This window comes from Pagrus pagrus (genome assembly GCF_965226575.1).
Source record: "Pagrus pagrus genome assembly, chromosome: 6".
Classification (NCBI taxonomy): Eukaryota; Metazoa; Chordata; class Actinopteri; order Spariformes; family Sparidae; genus Pagrus; species Pagrus pagrus.
The window spans coordinates 25,299,775-25,325,364 of record NC_140190.1 but is presented as its reverse complement, the minus strand read 5'-3'; the positions used below and the strand labels follow the sequence as shown (position 1 = coordinate 25,325,364).

The window sequence follows — 25,590 nt, the reverse complement described above, 5'->3', positions numbered from 1 at the left end:
AAATGCAACTTCCTGGAGGAAGATAGTTGATTGTTGAGTCATATCCCCAGATCGTCAAGTACTGACGCTTTGTGTTGGCTGCTCAGGTTGGATGCCAACCCAAAGCGTCATATTCAACAACATCTGGATTAGAATCAATGATCAACTGTCTTTCTCCTTGAAGATAGAATTTGTTGCCCTAACAGAAAATCAGCTTAACTATAAAGATATCAACATAAAGCAAACATAGCTCAAGTATACGTGAAAACATTGTTTGGTGACCTTACCTTGCTGCCAATGATGGAGCGGACCTCATCGTCCGGAGAGGTGGGTGTACCGGAGATGTCAGGGTTACTGTTGCTAAGGCTACGTGAGCGGTTTAGGTTGAGGCTGGCTGGTCGAACGGCTGAGCGAGCCATGGTAGCATAGTGAACCGAACCTCCCAACCCCCCCGGGCCTGGTACAACACACAGAGGAAGCAAAGTGGGACAACTGGGATGTGATGGGAAAAACTATTGCTGCCAAACCATTGTAGGACCACTGACATGATGTTTGCATGTTAACTCTGCTCCCAATACCCACATTTAAATTTGTAAACACCCAGTCTCTTATCAAAAAGCCAATGTACCAAACATTTTATCTTGCTTGTGGTGAACACACAGGAATATATTGATTCAGAAATGACAAGCAACCAATGTGTCTTGGTAGTGGATGGTTTATTAGTTTAACGAGGAAAATTACTGGAAATCATGTACCACACATCAAATGCACAACCTAATTTAAATACTACATGTAGAACTAAATGTATTCTTAATTTTAGAGGAAGGAACAATTGCACAAAGATTAAGATGTTCAACAGTGGGCAATATCTACCTGTTAAGGATGAGTTGGGGTCTGTGTTGGGCAGGCAGAAGACAAAATAGATGTGGAAGGGGAAAAAAGAAAAAGATAAAAAAAGAAAAAGATGAAGAAAAATTGGCAGGTAGGTTTGGTAATAAGACACCCAGTGAAGGCGAGCTTGGGGTTGATGAGGTCAACTTAAAAGGAGAAAACAGAAAAACAGACATAGAATAAAGAAAATGTGCGACGGCCAACTGTATTGAAAATACCTGGAGAGGGAGAGTTGGGGTCAGCGCTGGGCAAACGGAAGACGTAGTGGATGTAAGAGGACAGCAGGCCGTTGCGGCCATGCATATCCTGGCTGGTGTCCAAGTATTTATGAAGCCGGTTCACTATGGATGCCATAACCTCGAAGGACGCCTGGCCCAGATTCACTGAACACACACACACACACACACACACACACACACACACACACACACACACACACACACACACACACACACACACACACACACACACACACACAAGTGACACATGTGCCAAAATGCAGAAATAGGCAAAGAACAGTATAGATACACAAAGTTAACTAACACAAAATAAAACACACCAAGACTATGCTTAGCGTAAAATATTGCCATTGACCACTTCAATGTCTCCAAAATACTGTTTTGTACAAATACAGTTGGAGCTGTGATGATTCAGATGGCTCAACTTTACACACAACTTTAAGTTTTTCTCAGAGAATTCTGTGCCCAGAACTTATGCAGAATACAGTGGGCACTATAAAAATGAATACAGGAACTAAACTATGGATTTCACAATCACTGTCTTTTGTCTCATGTCCACATCTTTCCAGCTGAATCTTAATAATGGTTATAAAATTGGTATTTTTCCCAAATTGGTAGATTTCCTTTGCTTACTTATTTTGTCCAAACCATTTGTTCATAGTAAATCCAAATGTAAAATTTCAAACATCAAAATAAATCATCATATGTGTAGTGTTAGTCACACAGAACATATGATATACACTCAACTGCATCATCAATTACCAAAATGTACAAAACAAAATTATAGCTTTGAGTGGATGGTGTTGCAGATGAAGAAAATGGATGTGGCACAATTAAGCTTGACAGTTAAGCTTAGTTTGTAGCAAATACTAAAATCAAATTCAGGAAAACATTTAAGCGTCCATGTAAAAGAAAGAAACTTCAACCTACCGCTTGATGTGCACAAGTGATACCCAATTCTACTTGGCACACTTACAGTCACCCCCAGGCTGTTGTAAAATGAATGTGTGATGTCTGATTTCTGTTTTTTTAGTGAAGTGTAACACAATATCTTACCTATCTGGCCAGCAATGACTGGTGGCCGCACTACAAGCAACACCAACTTGTCGAGTAGAAGGTGAAGGAACCGAACCACTGGCTCTAGCTGGGAAGAGTTGAGCGCCGCAATGCTGGACTTGAGCTCTGCCTCCAGGTTGTTCTCCATAATACGCATGTCTCCTATCCTGACTGGGAACATGTGCTCATCCAGGGCATGAACCAAGGCAAAGAACTTATCCAGATACTGGTCCTGGGGAGGGAGTGGGGTTGTGGTAGGGGTGTGAAAGGTGAGCAGAGCAAAGACATTTGTTGGCAAAACAAATGCAAGAGAATGCATGGAAGGGTATATAAAAAGACACGGATGGCGAAAGAGCAAAAGAGAGAGACGATAAAATGGATGAAGATAAAAGAAACACAAAAACATAACGGTGTGAAAGGTAGGGAAAGGCAAAGGCGCAAAAGGGGAAGGAAGGGAGTCGAGAAACAAAAGTAAGCTTGGATCTACTTGTCTGTAAGTTGGTTCACCGAGTTGAAAACACAAAACGAACTTTACAAGAAGAACACAGTAGAATCCAGCAGTCTAATCTGCGCCAGGAGCAGTGATTTATGAGCACATTAGCCCCAGTTAGGCTCCTAGGGACCACAGTCAAGACCTCCACACCCCAGCCGACACAGAGATGGAGTAGACCCGAGTAAATTACTGGCGAGGCGAGCTTCACCCACTAATGAACTGGTGCAAGGAAGGAATTACTGTCTAAATGTGAAAACACTGAGTGTTTGTTTCTCTGTGCTGTAACCGAAATTTTAAATAATAACCTGTGTGGGATGCTTTTGAAAATGATTCTGGCAAATTATAGGACAATAAAACTTCTTAAAATATAACTTCTTCATTCCTGAAAATCAGGTTATTTTGGTAATATAAAGTTTACATTTTTCTGCAGCATTTTCCCTCTGCTCAAATATATGGGGATGTATAGGTGTATGTATGGGCATGTATGTACATATATGTGCAAATATTCTACTGATATCAGTGAATATGTGTTGCTGCTTTTTTTATTTATTATCATTTTCTCTTGATGTGTTTGTATTCTGTGTTTTTTTTCTCTCCCTCTCTTTTTCTTTGGGAAATACGGGGAGGGTAGGGATATGGGTAAAAAAACAACAACTGTACAGTCACTCTGTCACCGATACTGTATCAAGATAGATATTTTTGTTGTCTTTTGTGCTGAATTATTGTGAAATAAAAAAATAAAATATGTGTATGTATATATATATATATATATATACAGTACAGACCAAAAGTTTGGACACACCTTCTCATTCAATGAGTTTCCTTTCTTTTCATGACTATTGACATTGTAGATTCACACTGAAGGCATCAAAACTATGAATTAACACATGTGGAAATATGTACTTAACAAAAAAGTGTAAAACAACTGAAAATACACCTTATATTCTAGTTTCTTCAAAGTAGCCACCTTTTGCTCTGATTACTGCTTTGCACACACTCTGCATTCTCTTGATGAGCTTCAAGAGGTAGTCACCTGAAATGGTTTTCACTTCACAGGTGTGCCCTGTCAGGTTTAATAAGTGGGATTTCTTGCCTTATAAATGGGGTTAGGACCATCAGTTGTGTTGTGCAGAAGTCAGGTGGATACACAGCTGATAGTCCTACTGAATAGACTGTTAGAATTTGTATTATGGCAAGAAAAAAGCAGCTAAGTAAAGAAAAACGAGTGGCCATCATTACTTTAAGAAATGAAGGTCAGTCAGTCCGAAAAATTGGGAAAACTTTGAAAGTGTCCCCAAGTGCAGTCGCAAAAACCATCAAGCGCTACAAAGAAACTGGCTCACATGAGGACCGCCCCAGGAAAGGAAGACCAAGAGTCACCTCTGCTGCGGAGGATAAGTTCATCCGAGTCACCAGCCTCAGAAATCGCAGGTTAACAGCAGCTCAGATTAGAGACCAGGTCAATGCCACACAGAGTTCTAGCAGCAGACACATCTCTAGAACAACTGTTAAGAGGAGACTGTGTGAATCAGGCCTTCATGGTAGAATAGCTGCTAGGAAACCACTGCTAAGGACAGGCAACAAGCAGAAGAGACTTGTTTGGGCTAAAGAACACAAGGAATGGACATTAGACCAGTGGAAATCTGTGCTTTGGTCTGATGAGTCCAAATTTGAGATCTTTGGTTCCAACCACCGTGTCTTTGTGCGACGCAGAAAAGGTGAACGGATGGACTCTACATGCCTGGTTCCCACCGTGAAGCATGGAGGAGGAGGTGTGATGGTGTGGGGGTGCTTTGCTGGTGACACTGTTGGGGATTTATTCAAAATTGAAGGCATACTGAACCAGCATGGCTACCACAGCATCTTGCAGCGGCATGCTATTCCATCCGGTTTGCGTTTAGTTGGACCATCATTTATTTTTCAACAGGACAATGACCCCAAACACACCTCCAGGCTGTGTAAGGGCTATTTGACCAAGAAGGAGAGTGATGGGGTGCTGCGCCAGATGACCTGGCCTCCACAGTCACCGGACCTGAACCCAATCGAGATGGTTTGGGGTGAGCTGGACCGCAGAGTGAAGGCAAAAGGGCCAACAAGTGCTAAGCATCTCTGGGAACTCCTTCAAGACTGTTGGAAGACCATTTCAGGTGACTACCTCTTGAAGCTCATCAAGAGAATGCCAAGAGTGTGCGAAGCAGTAATCAAAGCAAAAGGTGGCTACTTTGAAGAACCTAGAATATAAGACATATTTTCAGTTGTTTCACACTTTTTTGTTAAGTATATAATTCCACATGTGTTAATTCATAGTTTTGATGCCTTCAGTGTGAATCTACAATTTTCATAGTCATGAAAATAAAGAAAACTCTTTGAATGAGAAGGTGTGTCCAAACTTTTGGTCTGTACTGTATATACACACCAATGAACAAGTAATGAGGTGTGATGAAGGTTAAATGGAAACACTGTTAGTAAAACTACTGTATAAAGTATAGTTACCTGTGTGTGGATGGTTGAAACAGTCACAACTTCCACATTAAATACTCCTCTATGGTTGTCCACCCACTTCATCCCAGGGAGAGGAACCTGAAGTACAATAATGCCCCAGTAAATCTCAGCTGCAAATGAACATTTTACAAGCAGTGAAAAATGAACGATTGGTTGAAAAATGAACGATAGGTTACTGTGCGTGGAAGGCTGGGCTTTTTCTTTAATAAAAAAGGTTTAAAAGCTGTCCCAACAACAAAATATATTTTACACATATATTACAAAAGGATACTCGGACATCATGGTGCAGTATAATACAATCCTCAAAAACACAGTCACATGACTCTGCTCAACACACATCCTTATTTCTTAACCATTCATAAAACTGAGGATTACTGAGGATTAGGGTTGCGCCGATGAACGATGCCATCGTCCATTGCCGATGGCTGACAGCCAAGGATGACTAATCCCTGACCATCGTAACATCGTGATTTAAAAGGCTCCTCACCAGAGAGCACAATTAAGTGGCTTGTCCCCTCAGAGTTGCCGTAAGGCAAGAGTTGTTGTTGTTTGTAATATGTGGGCAGAAGAAATGAAAAGAAGTGTGTTGCTGCTCAGTGCACTAACATTACGTCTCTATGTCCCCTTTATTATTTTCTTATTAAACCAACTCAGGTGAACCCAAGACACTTGGTTAAATTTGTGGCAGCAGTGTTTCTTTTCCTTACTGGCCGCTGTTTCTCTCAGGCTGAACAAAGCTAAGTTACAGAGGTGACTTATGTGGTGTGGAGACGAGGACGCTTTTAAACCTGGCACAGGGACGTAAGTCGGTGGTAACGGGAGAACGTTTCCTCTGCACGGTGAGACAGTTAGAGAATCATATCAGAGCAACGGTGGTACACAGCGGTGGTGAACTAATAAGCAACTGCTGCCTTCTGACAACACTGAGGGTACACGCTGCCTCAAATTCATAAACAACAATGTCATCGTCCATCACGATGTGTCACTGTAGACATCATCATATGTCAATTCGGCAGACAGGATCTGGTAAAGCAAATTTGGACAAAGATATTATGGCTGCCCCTATAAAATACACCTTTATTGAATTCATACTTTTATCAAACTTTAATTAGTTACTTCCTACTGTAAAAAATGTTTCTTCATCAAAAAAAAAAAAATCACAGTCTTACATCTGGTGAGAGAACGGAGTAGGATTGTGGTGGTTTTTCCAGAGATACTGGGAGACAGAAGTGTCCTGTCCGCAGACGGCCATTCTGCAGCATGGGGATCCACTACAGAGAGAGGGAGAAATAAATATCAAAAGAGAACATTTAGTGTATATTCTAAATTCATTGTGTTCTCTTTACTGTTCACTTGCACTTATGTCTCGAATTCTATGTCTGTTGTTTCAAAGAACAAAGGAGGAAAAAGGTGAAAGGGTGTGTCTGTGTGGAAGAGATAAGGACCCTAACTGTGGTAATGCATGTCTGAATGAGGATGTCTAAGTTTACGCCTATGCCTGCAAGAGCACTGCAAAAAGGAGAGTGCAAATAGCTGTAACCTACAAACAGTGTAACAGCCTATGTGGTTATTGTAGCTGTTACGTACCGTGTATCCCACGGGGGTCTCCAGTGGTGTGTTCTGCTTCTGCTGGCAGCTGACATGGTAAAAGGTGAAGAGAATGTGGTGATGGTCCGACAGGGAGGCAGGGAGCTTGATCTTTACCTCATCATGAAAGTCAGGGGATCTGTTCACAGCAATAATATAAAGCGATTCAACAACAGTGATACAAGCAGCTTTTTATTCAACTAATTAATTGATTCACAAAGACAGTCAGCTGAAAGAGATTAGTTTCCAAACTACGTAGACAGGTTAAGTCATGTGGTTCAGGCTGTCAACTCAAGGGCATTCTAATTATAGTTCTAATTATATCCACATTGACTATGGTTCTCCCATTGCCTGAACACACCGTATAACCAAAACAATGTCTCTCCTTAGACAAAGCTTTTGCCAATGGGTAACAGTTCAACTTTACCCATCACTTTTTTACATAAATTCTACCACGGAGCAACTGCTTTTCTCTACTGACTCTACCTGCTCTGCGGTCACTCCAAAGAACATGCTCTTGGATAGGGAACAAATCATAAAGATCTATAGAATCCGCCCATTGCTTACCCATATGACTTTTATAAAACTCATCTGGAAATTATTGAGAATTGTTTGCCACATGCTTTAAGATTCTAGGTGAACAGGCTTAGATATTAGCAATGGACTTGCATAATAGTACATTTTTATGCATGTACAATCTTTGTTTAAAGACAGAGCAGTGGCTCATAGTGGATGTCAAGTGATTTCAAAGAAGAAATTACACAACACATCATAATACACTTGAGTTGAATTCTTTATAGTCCCCCAGGAGGACACAACCCACAAATACAGCAGGACAATCAACAAATCCACTAAGATTGCCCTAAGACTGGAAATGACCAAAACTGCTTGAAAAGGTCAAAAAAGGGTCATTATTTCTCATGGGAACAAACATTTTGATTATGGACAGAGAAAAAAAGTCCTCCCGAGGGAACAGAACAAGGAGACACTTTTATTGCAGTGGAAAAAAGAATGAGTTATTGGCTGAGCACATTACAAAAAGCCGAGAGTAGATTCAAACACAAAGGGGGCCAATTTTGTAGATTATAAAGAATAAAGTCATTTTCTTTCCTTATCAATTGATTTTCTTTGTATGTTCCTATACAAGTTTCTACAAGAGAGATATTGTGCTATTTCTGAGTGAGATGCAGACTGTAATTGGCCATTACCTATAAGCACTTCTCAGGGCTGGATTACGTCCTGGTGCATGATTGTCCTAGTCACAGTGGTACATTATTCACAGGTTGATTAATTTTAGCCTTGAAGGTGTGACCCCTGGGTGACAAATGACAAACCTCTGGATGTCGTAAAAAACACCTAATAGAGGTGATAAAATATTAGAGACCCCTAAGCTCTTACGTATGAATGACAGAAACTTGTGCCAAGGACACAACTGGACAATATCCAGAAGATTGACATAACCTATTCTTTAATGAATGCCATCAAAGGTAGGGTAATGGAGGTATAATAGAAGATGTTCCACTGACGTTAAATTAAAGAAGAATATTTGTGAATTTAATTTTCAATCAACCAATCTCATGACAAGCATGGAGACCATATGAGTAGAAGTATGTTGATTATTTTCAGACCTCACAGTTATCATGAAAATGTTAAAAGAGGTCATTAGGTAAATAATATTGAAATGATGATAACTACCAGATTGGAAGAAACTATGTTACTGCTATGGAGTTTTAGGCCAAAACTGTTCAGATATTTAGTGTAGTTTTACATGTGTTTCATCACCATCCCAATCGCATGTTCCCTAAAGCACTCTTTAGAAACTATTTCAACTAAAAGATGAAGAGCTTACCTGTTATGGTACACCACAGCAGTATAGGCTTCTTTAGCAAAATCTGAACAGCTGGACTTCCCAAATATCACCTGGGGGATTCAAAATTGTTTTCAGATGGTCATGAAGCCATGTTGGATAGAATTCTAGCTATTTGTCTACATATATTTAGCTAGATCTGGTAACATTACTGTAGCTGTAGTATAATGCAGCATTGCCATACAACAAGTCTTGCGCCACTACACTAGCTTTACTACCCAAAATGGTAAAAGATATTAGTCGTCAAAATAACGATATCTCTATACACACACACACACACACACACACACACACACACACATATATATATATATATATATATGTATAACTGAGATGGCTGAGTAATTCAAAAACAAGAATTGTTTTCTTTCATCTTATAACATTTCATCATGGCGTACCGGCATTGCATTGTTTGGGTCCTCTCCATTCATGAATTGCACTTTGACTGTGATGTTGCGAGCAGAGCCTTGTCGGTTGGCAAAGTTAAGACTCTGTGGGTTCACATACAGCAGATTCCTAAAAGTCGAACACATACACAGATACAAACACAGACAAAACAAGGCACAGAAATGATGTTAGTTAATTAATTACATTATCTATAAAACATCTTGAATTAATAGGCAACGTATATCAAAGAAAAATGCATCTGAAGTAAAGCATCATATATCCAAAGTATGATACTAATTTTTTTGGTCTGTAAAATGTGAGAAGCAATGTAAGTTAGTTTATTTTAGGTTAGGTTATTTTCTTTCAGGTGAAATGATAAAGGATGAAAGTGAAAAGTCATGAGTCAATTCCACCTCTCCATACATGAACACAATAATATATATAGGGAGTTATATGGCTTCCATTATTAACTATATGGGAAATAACTGGGTGAGTTTAACTTCCATGCTAGATAATTAACGGACACTGTATATAAGACAGTACAAGAAAACCTGTGACAGACCTCTAATAACTAACCCAAGCATATTTGAAAGTGCTTGACCGAGTAACTGAGTATAGTTGCATAAGAATCCACAAACTGATGCATTTAAGAGGGCAAGGCCACCATGGTGGGTAAAACATCATCTAATTGGCAAATCTGGGAGGCTTGGCCTGTCAATAACCATGGGAGGTGGAACCTTAACATCACAAACATTTTTTCAGAAAGTTGGGAGCACAGGGGGAGGAGGAGAGTTTGACTCACTGTAGATGGCTACTATCTGTCTAAAAAGACAGCTGATAGTTTGAGAGGTACACGGAAAGGTTGCTATCAATCATACAGGACATTTTTATCCTCAATTATAGAATGCAAAGACTATAACGTAGACAATTTTGTATGATCACACCAACCATTTCTTGAAACTTAGAGGGAAAACTATTCAATGGTGTGTAGCACGAACTTGACAGCACTAGAGATTAAGTGATGGTCATCGATCAGTAACCATTATGTAAATGATTCAGATTACATTACATAAAAGCAAACTTTCTCCTGGTTCACAACTTCACAGCTAAAACATACTTTGTGCAAATATACACTGCCTGGCCAAAAAAAAGTCATCACCTGGATTTAACTAGGAAAATAGCTAAGAGCTTTCCATTGGATAATTACTGCAGTGATTAATATGTTTCAGCTGGCAACAAGTTATTTAGCCCTAACTGATACAAGTGAGTAGCTTCTCATTTCTAAAACAACCATGTCGGAAGACATATCCTGTGGAAAAGATGTTACTCTGTTTCAGAAAGGTAAAAGTATTGGCCTGCATTGTGCAAATACAACAGCTAAGGGGATTGCTGAAACTACTAAAATGGGTTAAGAACTGTCCGATGCATTATAAAAACTGGAAGGATAGTGGTGAACCATCATCTTCGAGGAAGAAATGTGGTCAGAAAAAAATCTTGAATGATCATGATCAGAGATCACTTCGTTTGGTGAAATCAAATCGTAAAAAATCAGCAGTAGAACTAACAGCTATGTTTAATAGTGAAAATAAGAGCACTTCCACATGCACAATGCGAAGAGAACTCAAGGGATTGGGACTAAACAGCTGTGTAGCCTTAAGAAAACCAATCTTCAGTGAGGCTTCATTTTGCTCTAGAGCAATGGAAAAAGGTCATGTGGTCTGATGAGTCCAGATTTACCCTGTTCCAGAGTGATGGACGAAACAGGGTAAGAAGAGAGGCATATGAAGTGATGCACCCATCATGCCTGGTGCCTGTTGGGGCAATGTTATGATCTGGGGTTGCTTCAGTTGGTAAGGTCAAGGTTCAACAACGTTGTGTGCCCAAAAAATGAGGTCAGCTGACTACCTGAATATACTGAATGACCAGGTTTTCCCATCAATGGATGTGCTGGAGAAGACGGCCCGACTCTCCCATCATCAGTACAAAATCTTGAAAAAAATGAATGCAACTCTGGGCAGTAAATACATTTTGTGACATTGCATAAGCTTATCAAAGCGATGCCATGGCGAATGCGTGCCGTAATCAAAGCTAAAGGCAGTCCAACGAAATATTAGTGTGTGACTTTTTATTTTTGGCTGGGCAGTGTGTAATACTAATACTGAAAGTGGTCAAAGAAATGTAAAAATCCTGACCAGTGTTGTCAGCAAAAGCAATCGCACTGTACTGTCAAAAACATTGTTTACTAAACTGTTGAGAAGTGGGAGGATGCCTTACAATAGGCAGTGCAAAGTAACCCGGGTTCAGCTGACAAACCGCAATGACGTTGTCAAGTCTGTGGGGGATGGCCCCATAGAGACCACAGCTGGAACCACAACTGACAAGGAAGCGTGGGAATCTCTCTGGTCTGATGAGGAGATTTTACTCATTCCCTCTTCTGTTACCTCCCAACTAGAAGGTCCTAACAATATAATGGAAGCTTTAAAGTGGGTTGTTGGATTTGAACTGAAAAAGACCTTGAGATAATTTTACTGTGGAGGATCTGAAATACCAACACAAGCACAAATGGCAGTATCACTGATTGGTCAGTTCATGTCATCGGATTCAACTTAAGTTAATCAGTAGACATGAATACTGTGAAAGTGGACTGCATTGCAAACTCTACAGGTTTCCCATTATACTCCCACCTTCCAGATGACAGTTACCTACCTTTCAAAATTTAAGCCCAGAGGCTAAGGGGACAAAGTCATTGTTTACTGATTCTAAACATTGATCAGCATGTGATTTTCACCAACAGGCCAGGTAACAAAATTGTTCTCTAGGAACTTCAGAGCAAGGACTGATAAATAAAAGGAAAGCCTGCCTTTTAAATAGGACAATGCGATGTTGGAGAATTTCAAAAGTTGAAAAGGTGCTGAGATGAGTGTCAGCTCATTACAAAGTAAATAAATGAATATAGCAAGTCTTAGAACCTTACCCACATTTCATTTTAGCCTAAATGTTATGGACAATTAATTTTACATTATTCATCCTGAACCAATGAATGAATGTGTCTATTAGATCTGTGATAGGAGAAGCTGTGCTTTTAGCTGTACAGTCACAAGTACCACTTCGAGGTACTCTTAATGACCTAGCAGCACTGTATCACATCACACCAGCTGCAGAATTTTTTTTTAGAGGCAACCCTGTCTACAGTTCACACAGATTTGCATGTATTCTTCTAAATCAGTATGGGTCCAAAAAAAAAAAAAACATCATGGAATAAACAAAGAATTTTAGACAAAATGAATTTAAGTTCTAAACAAAACTGTGAGACGCAGTTAGAATTTAACATATCTAATACTCCCCCTAACTTCAGTTTAATTGTACCCTTCTTGATCAACCTAACCCTACTCTGTTTAAGTGCAGCTAAATATGAGTTATAATATGATAAGTTCCCCCACTTGAAAAAAGGACCTCATCCCACCAAATAACGATAGACTCGTCCAATTAGGTGCTGTTTGTGAACATTACTTTTTTTTTTTTTACCTTGTGAAAAAACAATGGATGGGCCAGTGGTGGAAGGTATCCAGAACATCCAACCATGGAACAAAGGACTCACATGCAGCACGTCATCAGTGCAGCCCTCTCAGCCAGGGGTCAACATATGAGGTGATCAATGCATTGAATTACAATTGCAAACAGCAACACAAGAATAACTCAGTAATAACTGCCACATCTGTATAGCTACAGATGTGGAAGTATAGACGATTAAAATTTTTAATTCAATTGGAATGCAAAAAGTTAACACTTTCTCAACACAAACAGCACTGGAAGGTAAAACATCCCATTATTTCAAACTACTGCTGAGGTTGTTCAGTGCCATGTTTGTATTTCTGAGGTGGAAATTCCTCTGCAAATTTGAACATGTGCACAAACAGGGCAGCGTCACAGAGAAAGGCCCCAGCAGACCATGTTAGAGTGAAACCCCTAACCCTCTTGCTGTTAAGCCAGAGTGCTAACCACTGTGTTGGCATGACGGATACTGAATATCATTACCAGCTTTATGCTGATCAAGCAAATTCCTGGCACATTCACTCAGTCAGTGGCCAAATGTTTCTTTTCCATAGGACCTTTTCTTTCTGCTCTGTTTCTGGGCTGAGGTAATCTATCCCTACAACCGCAAATTACTTGAGAAAGCTCATTAAGATGACTGTGTGGTATTTTAAGGTGCACTGTTTAACAGCCAGAGTCCTAGGGTGCAAGGTTTCCATCTAGAACTAAAGCTAACCAGAGGCGATTGGCCAAGTGTGCTACTTGCGATTATGTCCATTTTTCATAATAATGTCATAATCTTTTCCTTTGCCATATACGGTGACCGATCAGTTTACCAATGATAATATATGAATTTGATATGAATAAGAATTAATTTTATGCTTTGATTAGACAAAAAAAAAAAAAAAATACAATGAGTGCATGACATAGCAATTCTTTGGTCTGGAAGGCCTTTTTCATACCACACAACAGGTGCAGGTTACTTTAGAGGTGGACAAGCACACAGCAAGGAGTGCCAATAGTGAAAATATTTATATTCCAATTAAATACTACAGCAAGTCATTTCACTGATTAGTTCTCCTCCCTCTCTAGCTGAAGGTGGACATATTTTACAAACACTGCAAGTCTGCGTGAAACAACTTACTTAGAAATTCCCATAAAGACTGTTTTTACGACAGAACTCAGTGTACAGGAATGATCCTTTAAAAGTTGCGAGCTAATCAGTAAACTATATATTCCCCATTTCATGTCTGGTGGCGTTGAAAAATATCACACAAGGCATGACAAACTTGGAAAAAAAATGACAAGGCTGGGCAATAAAACCAAGATGATGAGTACACACTGTCCAAACTCTCCAACATCATTCATGCCCAGAAGCTCAACCCTGGCACAGATGACAGGCTCACTCCCCTCCCCATGCAAAGCGAGAAGAAGGACGGAGGGAGAGAGAGTACGAGAGTCTGGTGCTGGGCTGATTCAGCAGGATGCTAAATCAAACCCAAGAGCATTAATTACAACCAGCATTATCAATCAGAGCAAAGTGTGCGCAGGGTTATAAAGTTTAAGATTGATCAGACTGACGATCCATCAAAAACCTGTGATGGCCATTGTTGGCTTTCTGCTGATCAGCTAAAGCTCTGCACCACAGATGGAGAACAAGGCAGGGTGTGGTATGGAGAGGGGATTGGGGTTAAATGGGTTGTAGAGAGGGGTGGGGGGTGGGGGGGTATGTCATTTGCTCACTGCTGTGATTTGTTTGTTCAGGAGAGGGAGGGCTTGAGGGGGATTTGGGAGGAGGTAGGGTACAGAGCTAAAACATAGTAGGGTTTAATGATCAGCTAATCCCCCCCTCCTCTACTGAGAGGGCAGTATATAACACAGGGCAGTGTGCTGCTCTCACATCATTTAAACAGCAGGGAAGTCTAGGTTATAGGCAGGGGGAGAGAAAAGACTGTTGAGAAAAGAACAAAGTAGGGGAAAGCAAGAGCAGTGAAACATTGTGTTAGATAATATTCCACAATCTAGGATTGTACAAGAAAGTCGTGATGAAGCTGTTTTGCCTGTTGCTGCTACTAGCTAGTTCCACTGCTGCTGTCCCTCTGGAGTCCTCAAGTGGAGAAAAGTACCCCACCGTGCCCTCCCAGGTCTTTGCCACAGCACCAAGCCCAACCGAGGCAAAGTCTCGCTTTGCCATGCTCGATGATGTTCGTCTACTTGCAAACGGCCTCCTTCAGCTGGGCCAGAGTTTACGAGAATTTGTCCACAAGACCAAAGCCCAAATCAACGACATCTTTCAAAAGTTGAACATTTTCGACCGCTCCTTTTACCAGCTTTCAGTGGTCACGTCTGAGATCAAGGAGGAAGAGGAGGAGCTGAAGAAGACCACCAGTTTCTTGAAGGCCAATAATGAGGAGATAAAGAACTTGTCGTTGGAAATCAACTCTAAAATCAACAGCATCCTGCAGGAGCGCACACAGCTGCAGAGCAAGGTGGGGAGCCTCGAGGATAGGCTGCAGGGACTGTCGCAGAGCATGGTTCCTGTTGACCAGCTTAGTGAAATTACAGCACTCAAGGTAAGCAGCTCATACGTGCTGAAGCAATTCTTTAGCGTTCCTTAGAGTTGGTAACATCAACCTATATGGCACTTAAATTATTGCTGGACAATAATCAGAAAGAACAATGGTCCCCAGAGTATCCTGTGTGGTAACATGTATATCTATTGCTGGAGTACTGTAATGATTATTGATTTAAAAAGTTTGTTTGTCACAATACTGTTTCTTTGAGTCAACAGCTGCCATTTAAAGTGTAAAATACAGCACATGCTTAAGTAAAATAGAAAATAATGGTTTTACTATGGCATTTTCAGGATGTGATTGAAGCTCAAGAGAAAACAATAACCAATCTGCTGAAAGCTGTAGGGGAGCAGCATGATCAGCTTGACAACCAGAAAATGAAGATTAAAAACCTGGAGGAAAAGGTAGACAACTGTTCGACAAGGTTTCACTACGTTTTTTCTTTAAAGCCCAAATATTTGCCATCATTAAGAGTCTAGTTTGGTATTTAAAACTATCTATGCAATTTCTGCTTTCTATGGAAATGGAATATGAAAATGGGGAGGGAAACTATTCTAGGGATGACAACATAATTTAACATTGTGGATTAATTTGCACTCTTTTGCAGATAAGCTATGACAGCTTTCAAGACACAGTCGATAAGCCAATGGATTTGGACCCTGCAGTTCCTGATATGTTTGAATATCTGACAGTAAACTCAAGTGGCCTGAACACAAATGGTAAAATTAGTAATCAGTAACTATAATCAGTTATGTGTGTGAAAGAATGAAATGTCTGAAACTACAAGGGGAATGCAAAGGTTTTGGGAAATTTGGATGCATTCATTTTGCTTTTCTTCATTGTGTTTCAGACCTCTCTGTGGACTGCAGTGAGCTGTTTGACAAAGGAGAGGCAAACAGTGGAATCTATGTTATCAAGCCAAACCAATCTGAGCCATTCAATGTTTACTGCGAAATGGGTTCAGGTGGGTGAGACTTAAGAAATCCCAGGTCTAATTCAGAGTGTCAAAAATGTTTCTGTATTCAAAAGGCTTTACAGAAGGATCAGAAACCAAAATGTTATCAAGCGAGATAGTGAAAGAAACAGGTTTCCCACAAGGGCTGGAAATGGGGTGGATATCCCATTCACATTATCTATGACAAGGAAGCTTCCCCATCCTTGCGTAAACTTGTGTATGACTTGAACAACAGAAACTTGATATGATATGTGTTTCTAATCAATTGTATAGATGGGGGTTCAACTGTCATCCAACGCAGGGCTGAAGCCTCAATGGATTTTGACCAGACATGGAACAAGTATGAGACAGGCTTTGGAGATCTGGAAAGTGAGTACTTTCTTCGGGTACCACTAGCGGTTGTATTTGTCCTTCAGGGAGCTGAGTCTCATTTGCTGGAAAACTTACATAATTCATTCGTTTTATAGTTATTTTTATCACAAAATAATAAAATAAAAAAACACCTGAAGATAGAACTGGAGTCAATTCCACCCTTTTGTGAGAGGAGACATCTTCCTGCAAGTACTTCCAGAAGGCCTCATCATAGGAAACAGTAATTGCTACATATCAGCCCTGAACTGACAAAGTGACTTCATGTATTGTCTGATAACACAACAAGTTTTGGCAGCTCTCCTTGCAGACATCACTAACACAGACAGGTGCTCATAGGTGCAGCAATGCCTTATCCTAAAACAGTGGCTCCGGCAGGCACGAATTTTAGTTGAAAGGTTCTTACGCAATTACCTACCTAATGAATATACCAGCGCCATTCACCAATCCCCCATAAGCCAAAGTAAACAAGTGCATAGACATGCATGCCTGCTCTGATAAAAAAAATGGTGGTCTCTAAGCCTATTGGACACAGCGTAGAATGTGATACATTTCTGGCTGAAGTTGTGGTGGATAAATTATAGTAGAAATGTCCAGGAATTTCCAAGGAATGAAATGTAGTCTAAGACCTTTTGTAATTCCCTGTTAATGAAAAGATGTAATGTTTTTTTCCAATAAGAGATATCCTAACAAGACAAAAACTGACTGATGTGTAATGCAGATGACTTCTGGTTGGGCTTGAAGAAGATCCACAGTTTTACACAGCAGGGAGTTTACATCCTGCGTATTGATTTGGAGGACTGGAAGGAGGAGAAGCACTGGGCAGAGTATCGCTTTTCACTGGAGGGTCCCTCCAAGGACTACACCCTTCATGTCAGCCATTTCTCTGGTAACCTGCCTGATGCCATGACCAACAGCACCGGCATGAGATTCTCCACAAAAGACAGAGATAATGACAACCACCGAAACCCCAATTGCACTCGCAATTACACAGGTAAACAGTTTCGAAAACATTTAGAAAGGCATTTTATTAAGAACAACCTGTAAAGACCAAGGTTTGTTAATACAACATATATCTCTTATCCTGACTATTTGGCAGGTGGTTGGTGGTTCAATGCCTGTGGAGAGACAAACCCTAATGGAAGGTATTTGTGGTTGAGAGCAAAAGGACGCTCAATGAGAAGGAGGGGCATTCACTGGAAGCCTGGCACAGGACCCTCATATTACCTTAAGATGACCAAGATCACTGTACGACCAGCCCATCCGACTGACAGCTTCAACTGAACCCTAAAAGTCATTCCTTCTCTTACAAAACTACATTGACCTCTAATGCTTAGCCAAAAAGTTCCATAGCAGGGGAAAGTGAAGTAACACCGACAGTTTAAATGTCTACTACACCAAATTCTTCATTTATCTGCAACATTAAGCTGAACGCTTCCGAACAACTTTTTTAAAGGCTGGTGCTTATCAACAGACCAAAAGTGTCACAAGGCAGAATATGCTGAGCAGTTGCAATGATGCAATCATGCCATGTAGGTCATTAACCTTCCGAGTCTGATCCAGCAGGGACAGTAGAATTGTCATTATGCAACATCTGCAATCACTTGCAAAATAGACATATTGATCCACGTCAGTAACCTGATTCAGTGCTCGCTTCATAATGTCACAGTGCTGCAGTAGAAAGACAGAAAACTATATGAAGAAAAAAACAAAGCAACTTGAAAACTGCAATTGTTTGGTTATCTTGCCAGTAAATTTAAATGTATTTGACAGCTTCTATGTTAGCCATTTAAACTTCATAAAATATATTTTATCTTTGTGATGTGAAACTGTTGCATGCTTCTAGGAGGTTATTACATAATGCATGCAAATTATATAAGTCAGGGTTTCAATAGAAACACTGTATCTCCAACATCTCAGAAAGTGTCCATATTGGTGAGGGTTTTCTTCTAATGAAAGTCATGCAATTTTTGTCCTGATATTTTACCCTTTGTCATCCTTACTTTCCTAGAATAGAATCTACAAAGTGGGGTCAACGTCAGCAGTAAAATACAGTACAAAATATTTAAGATTCAATGCCTTGGCAGCATACTGATGAGGTTTATCCCTTTGTTTGTTTTATGTTTTTTTTACTCTGTAAAGTATTTAAACTATGTTCATACTATTATCTGATTTATGCTGGTATTGTTAGAAAAACAAAATTTCCTCATACTTCTTATGTTATTGAGTCATATTGACTCATTGTACATTATCAGAACATAACCAACTGTACTGTAAATGGGCCTCATACACGTCACCCTGACAAGTAGCTATGTGCTCCAACAAATCATATTTATGAAAACAAAATAAAAATCATGACCAAATGACTATCTAACATGATTGCATTTTTGACAATGTGTTGATCTATAACTTTGTACTGACCCAAATAAAAGGCAAGATATCCACTTGATATAACCTTTGTAATACATGTAATATGAAGTACTGACTGACCATTAGAGATACGGCAATATATTAATTCCATATTTAAAAGTATGTGCCCTATAAATGTTATTCCATATTGCTATAATCTGCATATATACAGTAACATCTGTCCTGTAACTTGTCCTGGCTTTGTGCGGTGACTGGTTATCTGTGGACAAACATGGTCTGTGGTAGCAAGACCATGTCAGCACCAATGTGAGCATAGCGAAAACACCTCTCCAATTGACCTTGACAAAAATAGCTCTTGTTCGGATGGAATATGTACACAGTGCACTGGCAGACAGAGGTGAACATTAACGAACCAGTGTCTGTCATCATTGAACGAAGCCTGAATAGAAGCCTAGTGATTTCTACAGGTTCAAGATGTGTTCAGGCTTTAATAGAGGTTGTCGTCCTTCGCTAACTAAGTGATAACTCAAGTGTATGTTTGCATCAGGCTCATGAAGAATGTGGCATTTTGCCTATATTTACCTTTATTTTCTAGGAAGTAATCAATGCAATGCTCAAAAAACAAAACAACAGCTGCTAGCGTTAGTAACCCTCTGCAGTCCTTGAAATACTGCCCAATATTTGTACAGATGTTAATCCACACGTCAGCTCATGAAGCAATGCCAGAATGACCAGTAACGTGAAAGGGCTATGATGAATCGTTAGTTGTTTTAAAAAAATATATATTTGAAAACAGCTTGTATTTTTGCAACCTTTTGAAAGGCAATTTGGAGAGAAAGCTTTGTGTTTGTTTGTGTTTTTCTGTACCTGTACGTGGTGTTTGGCACATAGACGTCCCTGGCAGGGAACTCCAGGATCTCCCTGGTGGGGCGTACCCGGCTGTCTGGGTAAGGTTTAACCTGCATGAGGTCAGGGGTCAAGCAATAGTGGGGGTTCTCTGGAGCTGGAGAAATGTCCAACTTCAACTGGGCTGTGGTGATGGTAACATGCGGAAAGGGAGGGAGAGTTTACAGGGAGGTAGAGAAAGATAAGAAGAGATATACAACTTAATTCAAGGGAATCATGATGAAAAACAAAGATGAACATCAGATTAACAACTAGCAAGAAATCAAAGAAGGCTTGCTCAATGTTTGTACCTGTGATGGGTCTGAGTCTCCTCAGCACTGAAGAAGGTCTTCTCATATCTGCTAGGAACTTGTACAAGTCTTCATCACTCAGTCTGTCCCCCTCCTTAAACACACGTGCAGCATAAAACAATTTAATTAAAAAAGGCAAACAGAAAGCAGAACACTATATGGTGATCTAGAGCATATGTGGTTTGTCTCTATGACAATAAGTGCATAAAATACATTTATTTCAGATTTGTTTGTGTGTTATGTGACCTGTTTGAAGAAGTTGGTGATGGTGAGTGTTGCAGGTCTAAAGCCTGTCAGACTGCATGATTCGTCTCCACTGGTAGTCCTCTCCAGGGAACGCCGTCCCATGATGCTCGAGTTCCTCCGCTCTGACCATGAGCCTTTTCTCTCTGCACACAGCCAAAACAACACTGGCATTTTAACATCTTCAATTCTGTTTATTGATAGATTTTTCTTTTTGGGGAATGATACAACCGACACAAGATTAATCCCATGTTTCTGTCATGTGAATATATGTATTTCTCTGATATGCCTATCAACAGAAGGCAGCCACCACAGTCAGCATCAAAGATATCTTGTGAGGTTAAAGGTTAGACAAACACCAAAGGTCCAACTCAAAATATCACCAGGGTCAATATGGCTGGATACTTTGGGTGTTTTGCTCTTTGTTTATGTTTGCCTTTCTTACTTTTCTTATTTGCTGTTGTAAAGTTGTTTTTAGATAAAGATTTAAAAGTGTGGTAATGTACTGACATGTCCACTAGTCTCATGCGTGACTGGAAGGTCTCTGTTACAGTCTCTGTCCCGTGATAACTATATGTGACATTGAAGCAGTCAATAGGTAAAAGTGTCAAAACATTAACCAAGGTTTTCTGTGCCCCCGCATTGTGACTGCAAGCGACTTGATAATGGCATACATACTGAATGTTTACATTCACAATCTAAAGGGTTTTGTTAAAAGAGAATATCAGACCTGAGAGGCTCATCTCCAACTCTGTATCTCTCTCAAGGCTGCCAGCACTGTTCACAATGTTCATCAGGTGGATGGCGGTCCAGGCAAAGGGCATGCGGTAACGGCCAAGGCGTTGGCAGAACTGCTCTGACTGGCCGCGAAGCTTCTCCAGCTTCTCTTTATTCTACAATAAAAAACTTATTTAATTGATTTACAATATATAAAACAGCGCATAAACTATATTAAAGTTTACTTATTCGTTCTTTCACTTAAATGGGATTATACACTGTGCAACATTTAGGTGATAAAATGGGTAGCACTGCCAGGAAAAGGACTGCAGATTTATAAAAGATCATTTGGCATACTGGATAAAAGAGAAAAATACTTATTAAGTAAATATATAATGTATTAGCATTATAAAAACACACCTGAGACAAGCCTCTATATCTTTTATGTGCCATTCAAAAACGAATTCCCATTGATCATACCTTGGCAGCATCTGACTCTTTGAAGACCATGTAGGGCTCAGCACACTCTCCAATATCACCTTGCTGTAGTACCTTTTCCAGCTGGTGACAAAATTCACACTTCTAGTCACCACCCTCACACACAACAATAACAGTGATCATACAGAAAGACTGACTGTCAAATACGAGACAATTATATTTAAATTACAGAACTGGTCTGCACTTAAGATGACACCATCTTCTGCAAATAACGTTTGAAACAGTGGAGGTTGTGTTACACAGCTACTCTCAACATCAAATTTGCTTCTTGGGTGGAGAGAGAACCCGTTTAACATTGCATTGTGAGTACTGTAATGTTATTAGGCTATCAAGTTTCTTCAAGTACACTGAAAGTGCGTATTTCAGGGTTGAACCTACTTCGTTTCTAATGGCTCACATAACATGTTTTGCTGCCATGAAGGATAATAATAACAATAACAATAACAATAACAATAATAATAATAAGAAGAAGAAGAAGAAGAAGAAGAAGAAGAAGAAGAAGAAGAAATAATAATAATAATGAAAAAAGGTGTCAAAAACATCTCCTGAGACGAAGACAGACCAGAGCTAAATCATCTGTTACTGTAATAAAACAGACAGGCTACAAGGATAAGGATTCTCTTCTTGGACTAACAGAATCTTGTGGAAACTTTCCAACAACACTTGTCTGAAAGTGTTATAAATACAATGTGATCTTTTATTTGCAAAACAAGACTTGACAAGACAGAGGAAAACATATCATAACTGTCTGACCTTAATGACAAGGAAGACATCCTGGGAGGGGTAAGTGATGGAGAATATAGCAGAGCGTGCCAGCGTGGAAATGGCTGCCGTCTGAATGTGTGGACGCAGCATCCCCTTCGTCTGCTCAGAGTTTAGGTCGAAGAAAAAGTTCTCTGATATCTGAGGGAGAGAACAAGACAGTCACACAGGTAATTACATGACATAAATGTATTATCATGGCCACAGCATCCATTAGTATCTAAACATAATTCCTGAGTGAATGGCTGTGTTACTGCAACCTGATTTCTCTCTCATGGTGGCTGACAAACATGATAACATTTCAGTGACAAATTACCCACTTGTGAAATAATGGAGCTCCTCTGCAGAGCAATATATTTGAGACATCCACTTATCAAGGCAACTGCTACCCTCTAGTGTTTGTCAGCTAAAGGGGAATGGAAAGAGCCAGCAGTGGATGGTCTTCTTCAGATAGATACATAGTTCCAGTGTATGATTTAACTGCATTCCTACAAGCATAACAGGGCCCCAACATAAAATTTTATAGTCCACTCATCACATCCGCTTTGGCCTCCCAACAATTTTAATGGTTTGCAGAAGTGACCCAACAACTCAGGGCTGAGGAGGCACTGTGGAAAGCATAACAGCTTACCTTTTTCTTTTCCTTGACATCGTATAAGGCCAAACTAGCAAATATGGGTTCAATTTCGATCTCGAACCTTCAAGGGAAGAGAAAAAGAAGTGGGTCAGCAGAAAGGCGCAGTTAAATAAAAGAGCTAAAAGGCTTTTTTTTCTGAAAAAGGCTGTCCACCACTTACTTCAAGGACAAGCACTTGACGAGTAGCCTCTGGCCAAAGTGTTCTTTAGGTACTTCAGGCACACAGTGGCGCTCAATGGGCTCTTCCTACACATTCACAGAGAAGATAACATACAAAAATCAGTAAAAATTATCAAAACAACTACATTTCTGTATGTCCATGCTGTGATGAAAAACACTCAACTAACTCATGCAAATGTATTAATTACAAAGACGATTGCTGATATCCTTGAACTGGTTTTAAACACAAAGATTAACCAATGAACACAAAGGACAGTTAATTGGCTAATTTGTACCAAGTAAATCAAAAAGGTTTTACGAAGAATTAGAGGATTTACATTGCATATGGAATGATGACAAGCATAAAAATGTTCCAGCCTGGGTAAAGGAGTACCTCATCAAGGGCTGGGTGCAGAGCAAAAAGTTCTCGGTGGCGGCTGGCCTTGCGCTGCTCTTCGTTGTGCCTGTCAATCTCCTCATTGGGGGCACGGTCAAGGAGGTGAGGGAGCAGGGCATCAGGAAGGGAGTTCTTCAAGTCAAAGATGCTGCAGGCCCAGCTGCCGCGTGGGGTGTCATCTATGGACATCGAACGCCGCTTCAAATCATCCTATGGGACAAACGACACAAAGAAATGAGTGCCACAGGCAGACCAACTCACATGCGCAGCAATTAGGTAAACTCTTATATAAAAATATAAACAGTTATCCAAATAAATTCATTTTGCTTTATCTGGAATTCTGAAGAGGAGATCAAAGATAAAAGAGAAATCAATGTGTCAAGACTGAATGATTTGGTACCTGGTCATCCTGGTAGCTACTGTTGTCTGGCATCTCATCAGCCTCAAACACTTGTTTGGGCAGGCCTTTCTGACGCTCCTTCTGCTTGTCCAGAGTGTTGGGGTTAAAGCCCGTACCAAGCTTGTGGTATCTGAGGGAGCAAGCAGTCATTTAGGACACTGTCATTGCCATATTCTTAATGCACAACATAGTCATAATATTTTTACAGCTATAATCCCAATTTTGAAAAATTAACCAGTAAACTCAGGTGCTAAAAAACATTAAATAATCCACAAAGTGGAGCCTTACTTTCTGTTGACGATGGCCCAGTCTTCTGTGTAGGATCTGACACAGTCTCTGACATGAGCATCAGTGTCCCTGCAGTCAGACAGACTCAATCAATCAAACACGCTTTATTTTAATAGCAGGAGTCAGACTTTAAATTAATTAGTCTAGGTGAGTAAAGATGACAGGCTACAAGACTAATGTCATTTAATCGTGCTGGTACCACACATAGTGAAGAACACTTCTTCTGACATACCAGGAGCCAGAGCTATAGTGAGTAACGACATCAAGCCCACAGGTCTTTCATCTTTAAACATGAGGTGCAACTTTTACAAAAATTTAAAACAGCAACAATAAAGAATTACAGACCACATCACATTGCAGACATACTGTAAACACCTTGCTTTTTCTCATGAAGCAGTATAGTGACAAATCAGCATTGCTTTACAAACTTTTGAAAAAGCGTCCACCTTTTCCTGAAGTCAAATTAACCCCAAAAACCCCAAAAAGTTTAAGAGATAACAATATTTAAAAACGTAAAAATGATAGAAACAACTGCAAAAACACCATTCTTGATGATGGATATGATTAGGTTACATCAATATATCAAACTTCCCGTGAGCAGCACCTACTACAATGCAGGGAGGAAAGCTAAAGAGTTAGAACTGCCTTATGGCCATGTGGCGTACAATTTAAAGAGAGTGACTTGGCAAGTGGAGAGTATTGGAATCAAGTGAATAATAATAGTTGGACAATGGAAATTAAATGTGGAACTAAGTCGTAAATCAAAATGCAAAAATGGTCACCCTATAAATTCTAAATTTATGAAACAGCACTCTTACAATAATTTACCACTATTTCCAATTGAGAAAAGAGCTGTCAGTTTCAATTATTAATTCCACTTTTGATTCAGGTATTTATCATAATAGTTTCTATTTCATCCATGTACTGACTGTTTACTTAGTTTATACATTCAAGTTACTTAATGAATGTAATTAACATATTTAGTAATTTAATAACAGAATACAAATATTGAATACAGGGACCAATCTATCCAAAATAAACTTTGAATCCCTTTATTGACTGGTTAAAATGAATAACTGGCTTTAGAAACACTTGTTAGCTTCTCTAAGTACCATAACAAACCATCACAGAAGATATGGTGCGAGACTGTACTTTACTCCACACTTGCTACTACCACCTACGGTATTTCAACCACACGGCAGACTTACCCTTCCTCTGGGACGGCTTGCGCCACTGTGCGACATTCCCTGGGTGTGTAGATGACCTCAATATCATCTGGAGGAAACTCAATCAGATCTCTTAGGGGACCTGACTCAACGATGGGAGGGTGAGTGATGAGGTATTCCTCAAAATCCACTGGCTCAACCGCCTCTGTGAGGGGAACCTGGTGGGCGATGAGGAGGAGGGAGAGATCAGAGAGACAGGAAAAGTTAATTAGCTGTGAAGACACAGTCAGCTGTTCAGTTCTCCTGTCTGCACCTCTTCTTTATTGTA

At 39.9% G+C, this 25,590-nt stretch overlaps 2 protein-coding genes across 15 annotated transcripts in view; one reads left to right on the top strand and one right to left on the bottom strand.

The window, feature by feature from the left end:
• Nucleotides 1-25,590, bottom strand: part of dock7 (dedicator of cytokinesis 7) — a 60,143-nt gene that overhangs the window by 22,442 nt on the left and 12,111 nt on the right. For 8 of the 14 annotated variants that reach the window (XM_084354508.1, XM_084354499.1, XM_084354505.1 and 5 more), the window contains 21 exons: nucleotides 25,305-25,480; nucleotides 24,097-24,165; nucleotides 23,809-23,938; nucleotides 23,406-23,618; nucleotides 23,013-23,098; nucleotides 22,847-22,913; nucleotides 22,207-22,356; nucleotides 21,436-21,516; nucleotides 20,969-21,131; nucleotides 20,242-20,384; nucleotides 19,996-20,089; nucleotides 19,667-19,829; nucleotides 9,013-9,130; nucleotides 8,597-8,667; nucleotides 6,748-6,886; nucleotides 6,330-6,431; nucleotides 5,152-5,238; nucleotides 2,166-2,397; nucleotides 1,089-1,253; nucleotides 853-873; nucleotides 267-436 (listed from right to left, as the gene is read on the bottom strand). In XM_084354508.1, the coding sequence (XP_084210634.1) occupies nucleotides 267-436; nucleotides 853-873; nucleotides 1,089-1,253; nucleotides 2,166-2,397; nucleotides 5,152-5,238; nucleotides 6,330-6,431; nucleotides 6,748-6,886; nucleotides 8,597-8,667; nucleotides 9,013-9,130; nucleotides 19,667-19,829; nucleotides 19,996-20,089; nucleotides 20,242-20,384; nucleotides 20,969-21,131; nucleotides 21,436-21,516; nucleotides 22,207-22,356; nucleotides 22,847-22,913; nucleotides 23,013-23,098; nucleotides 23,406-23,618; nucleotides 23,809-23,938; nucleotides 24,097-24,165; nucleotides 25,305-25,480 (2,640 nt within the window). The remainder of the gene's footprint in view (nucleotides 1-266; nucleotides 437-852; nucleotides 874-1,088; nucleotides 1,254-2,165; nucleotides 2,398-5,151; nucleotides 5,239-6,329; nucleotides 6,432-6,747; nucleotides 6,887-8,596; nucleotides 8,668-9,012; nucleotides 9,131-19,666; nucleotides 19,830-19,995; nucleotides 20,090-20,241; nucleotides 20,385-20,968; nucleotides 21,132-21,435; nucleotides 21,517-22,206; nucleotides 22,357-22,846; nucleotides 22,914-23,012; nucleotides 23,099-23,405; nucleotides 23,619-23,808; nucleotides 23,939-24,096; nucleotides 24,166-25,304; nucleotides 25,481-25,590) is intronic. The other 6 variants (XM_084354510.1, XM_084354502.1, XM_084354506.1 and 3 more) reach the window with 1 other exon arrangement.
• On the top strand, nucleotides 14,430-18,871 carry angptl3 (angiopoietin-like 3). Its single transcript, XM_084354519.1, has 7 exons — nucleotides 14,430-15,105; nucleotides 15,399-15,509; nucleotides 15,713-15,824; nucleotides 15,956-16,069; nucleotides 16,334-16,429; nucleotides 17,151-17,423; nucleotides 17,529-18,871. Exons 1-7 carry the CDS (start codon nucleotides 14,578-14,580, stop codon nucleotides 17,711-17,713), a joined length of 1,419 nt encoding a protein of 472 aa, XP_084210645.1. The 5' UTR covers nucleotides 14,430-14,577; the 3' UTR covers nucleotides 17,714-18,871.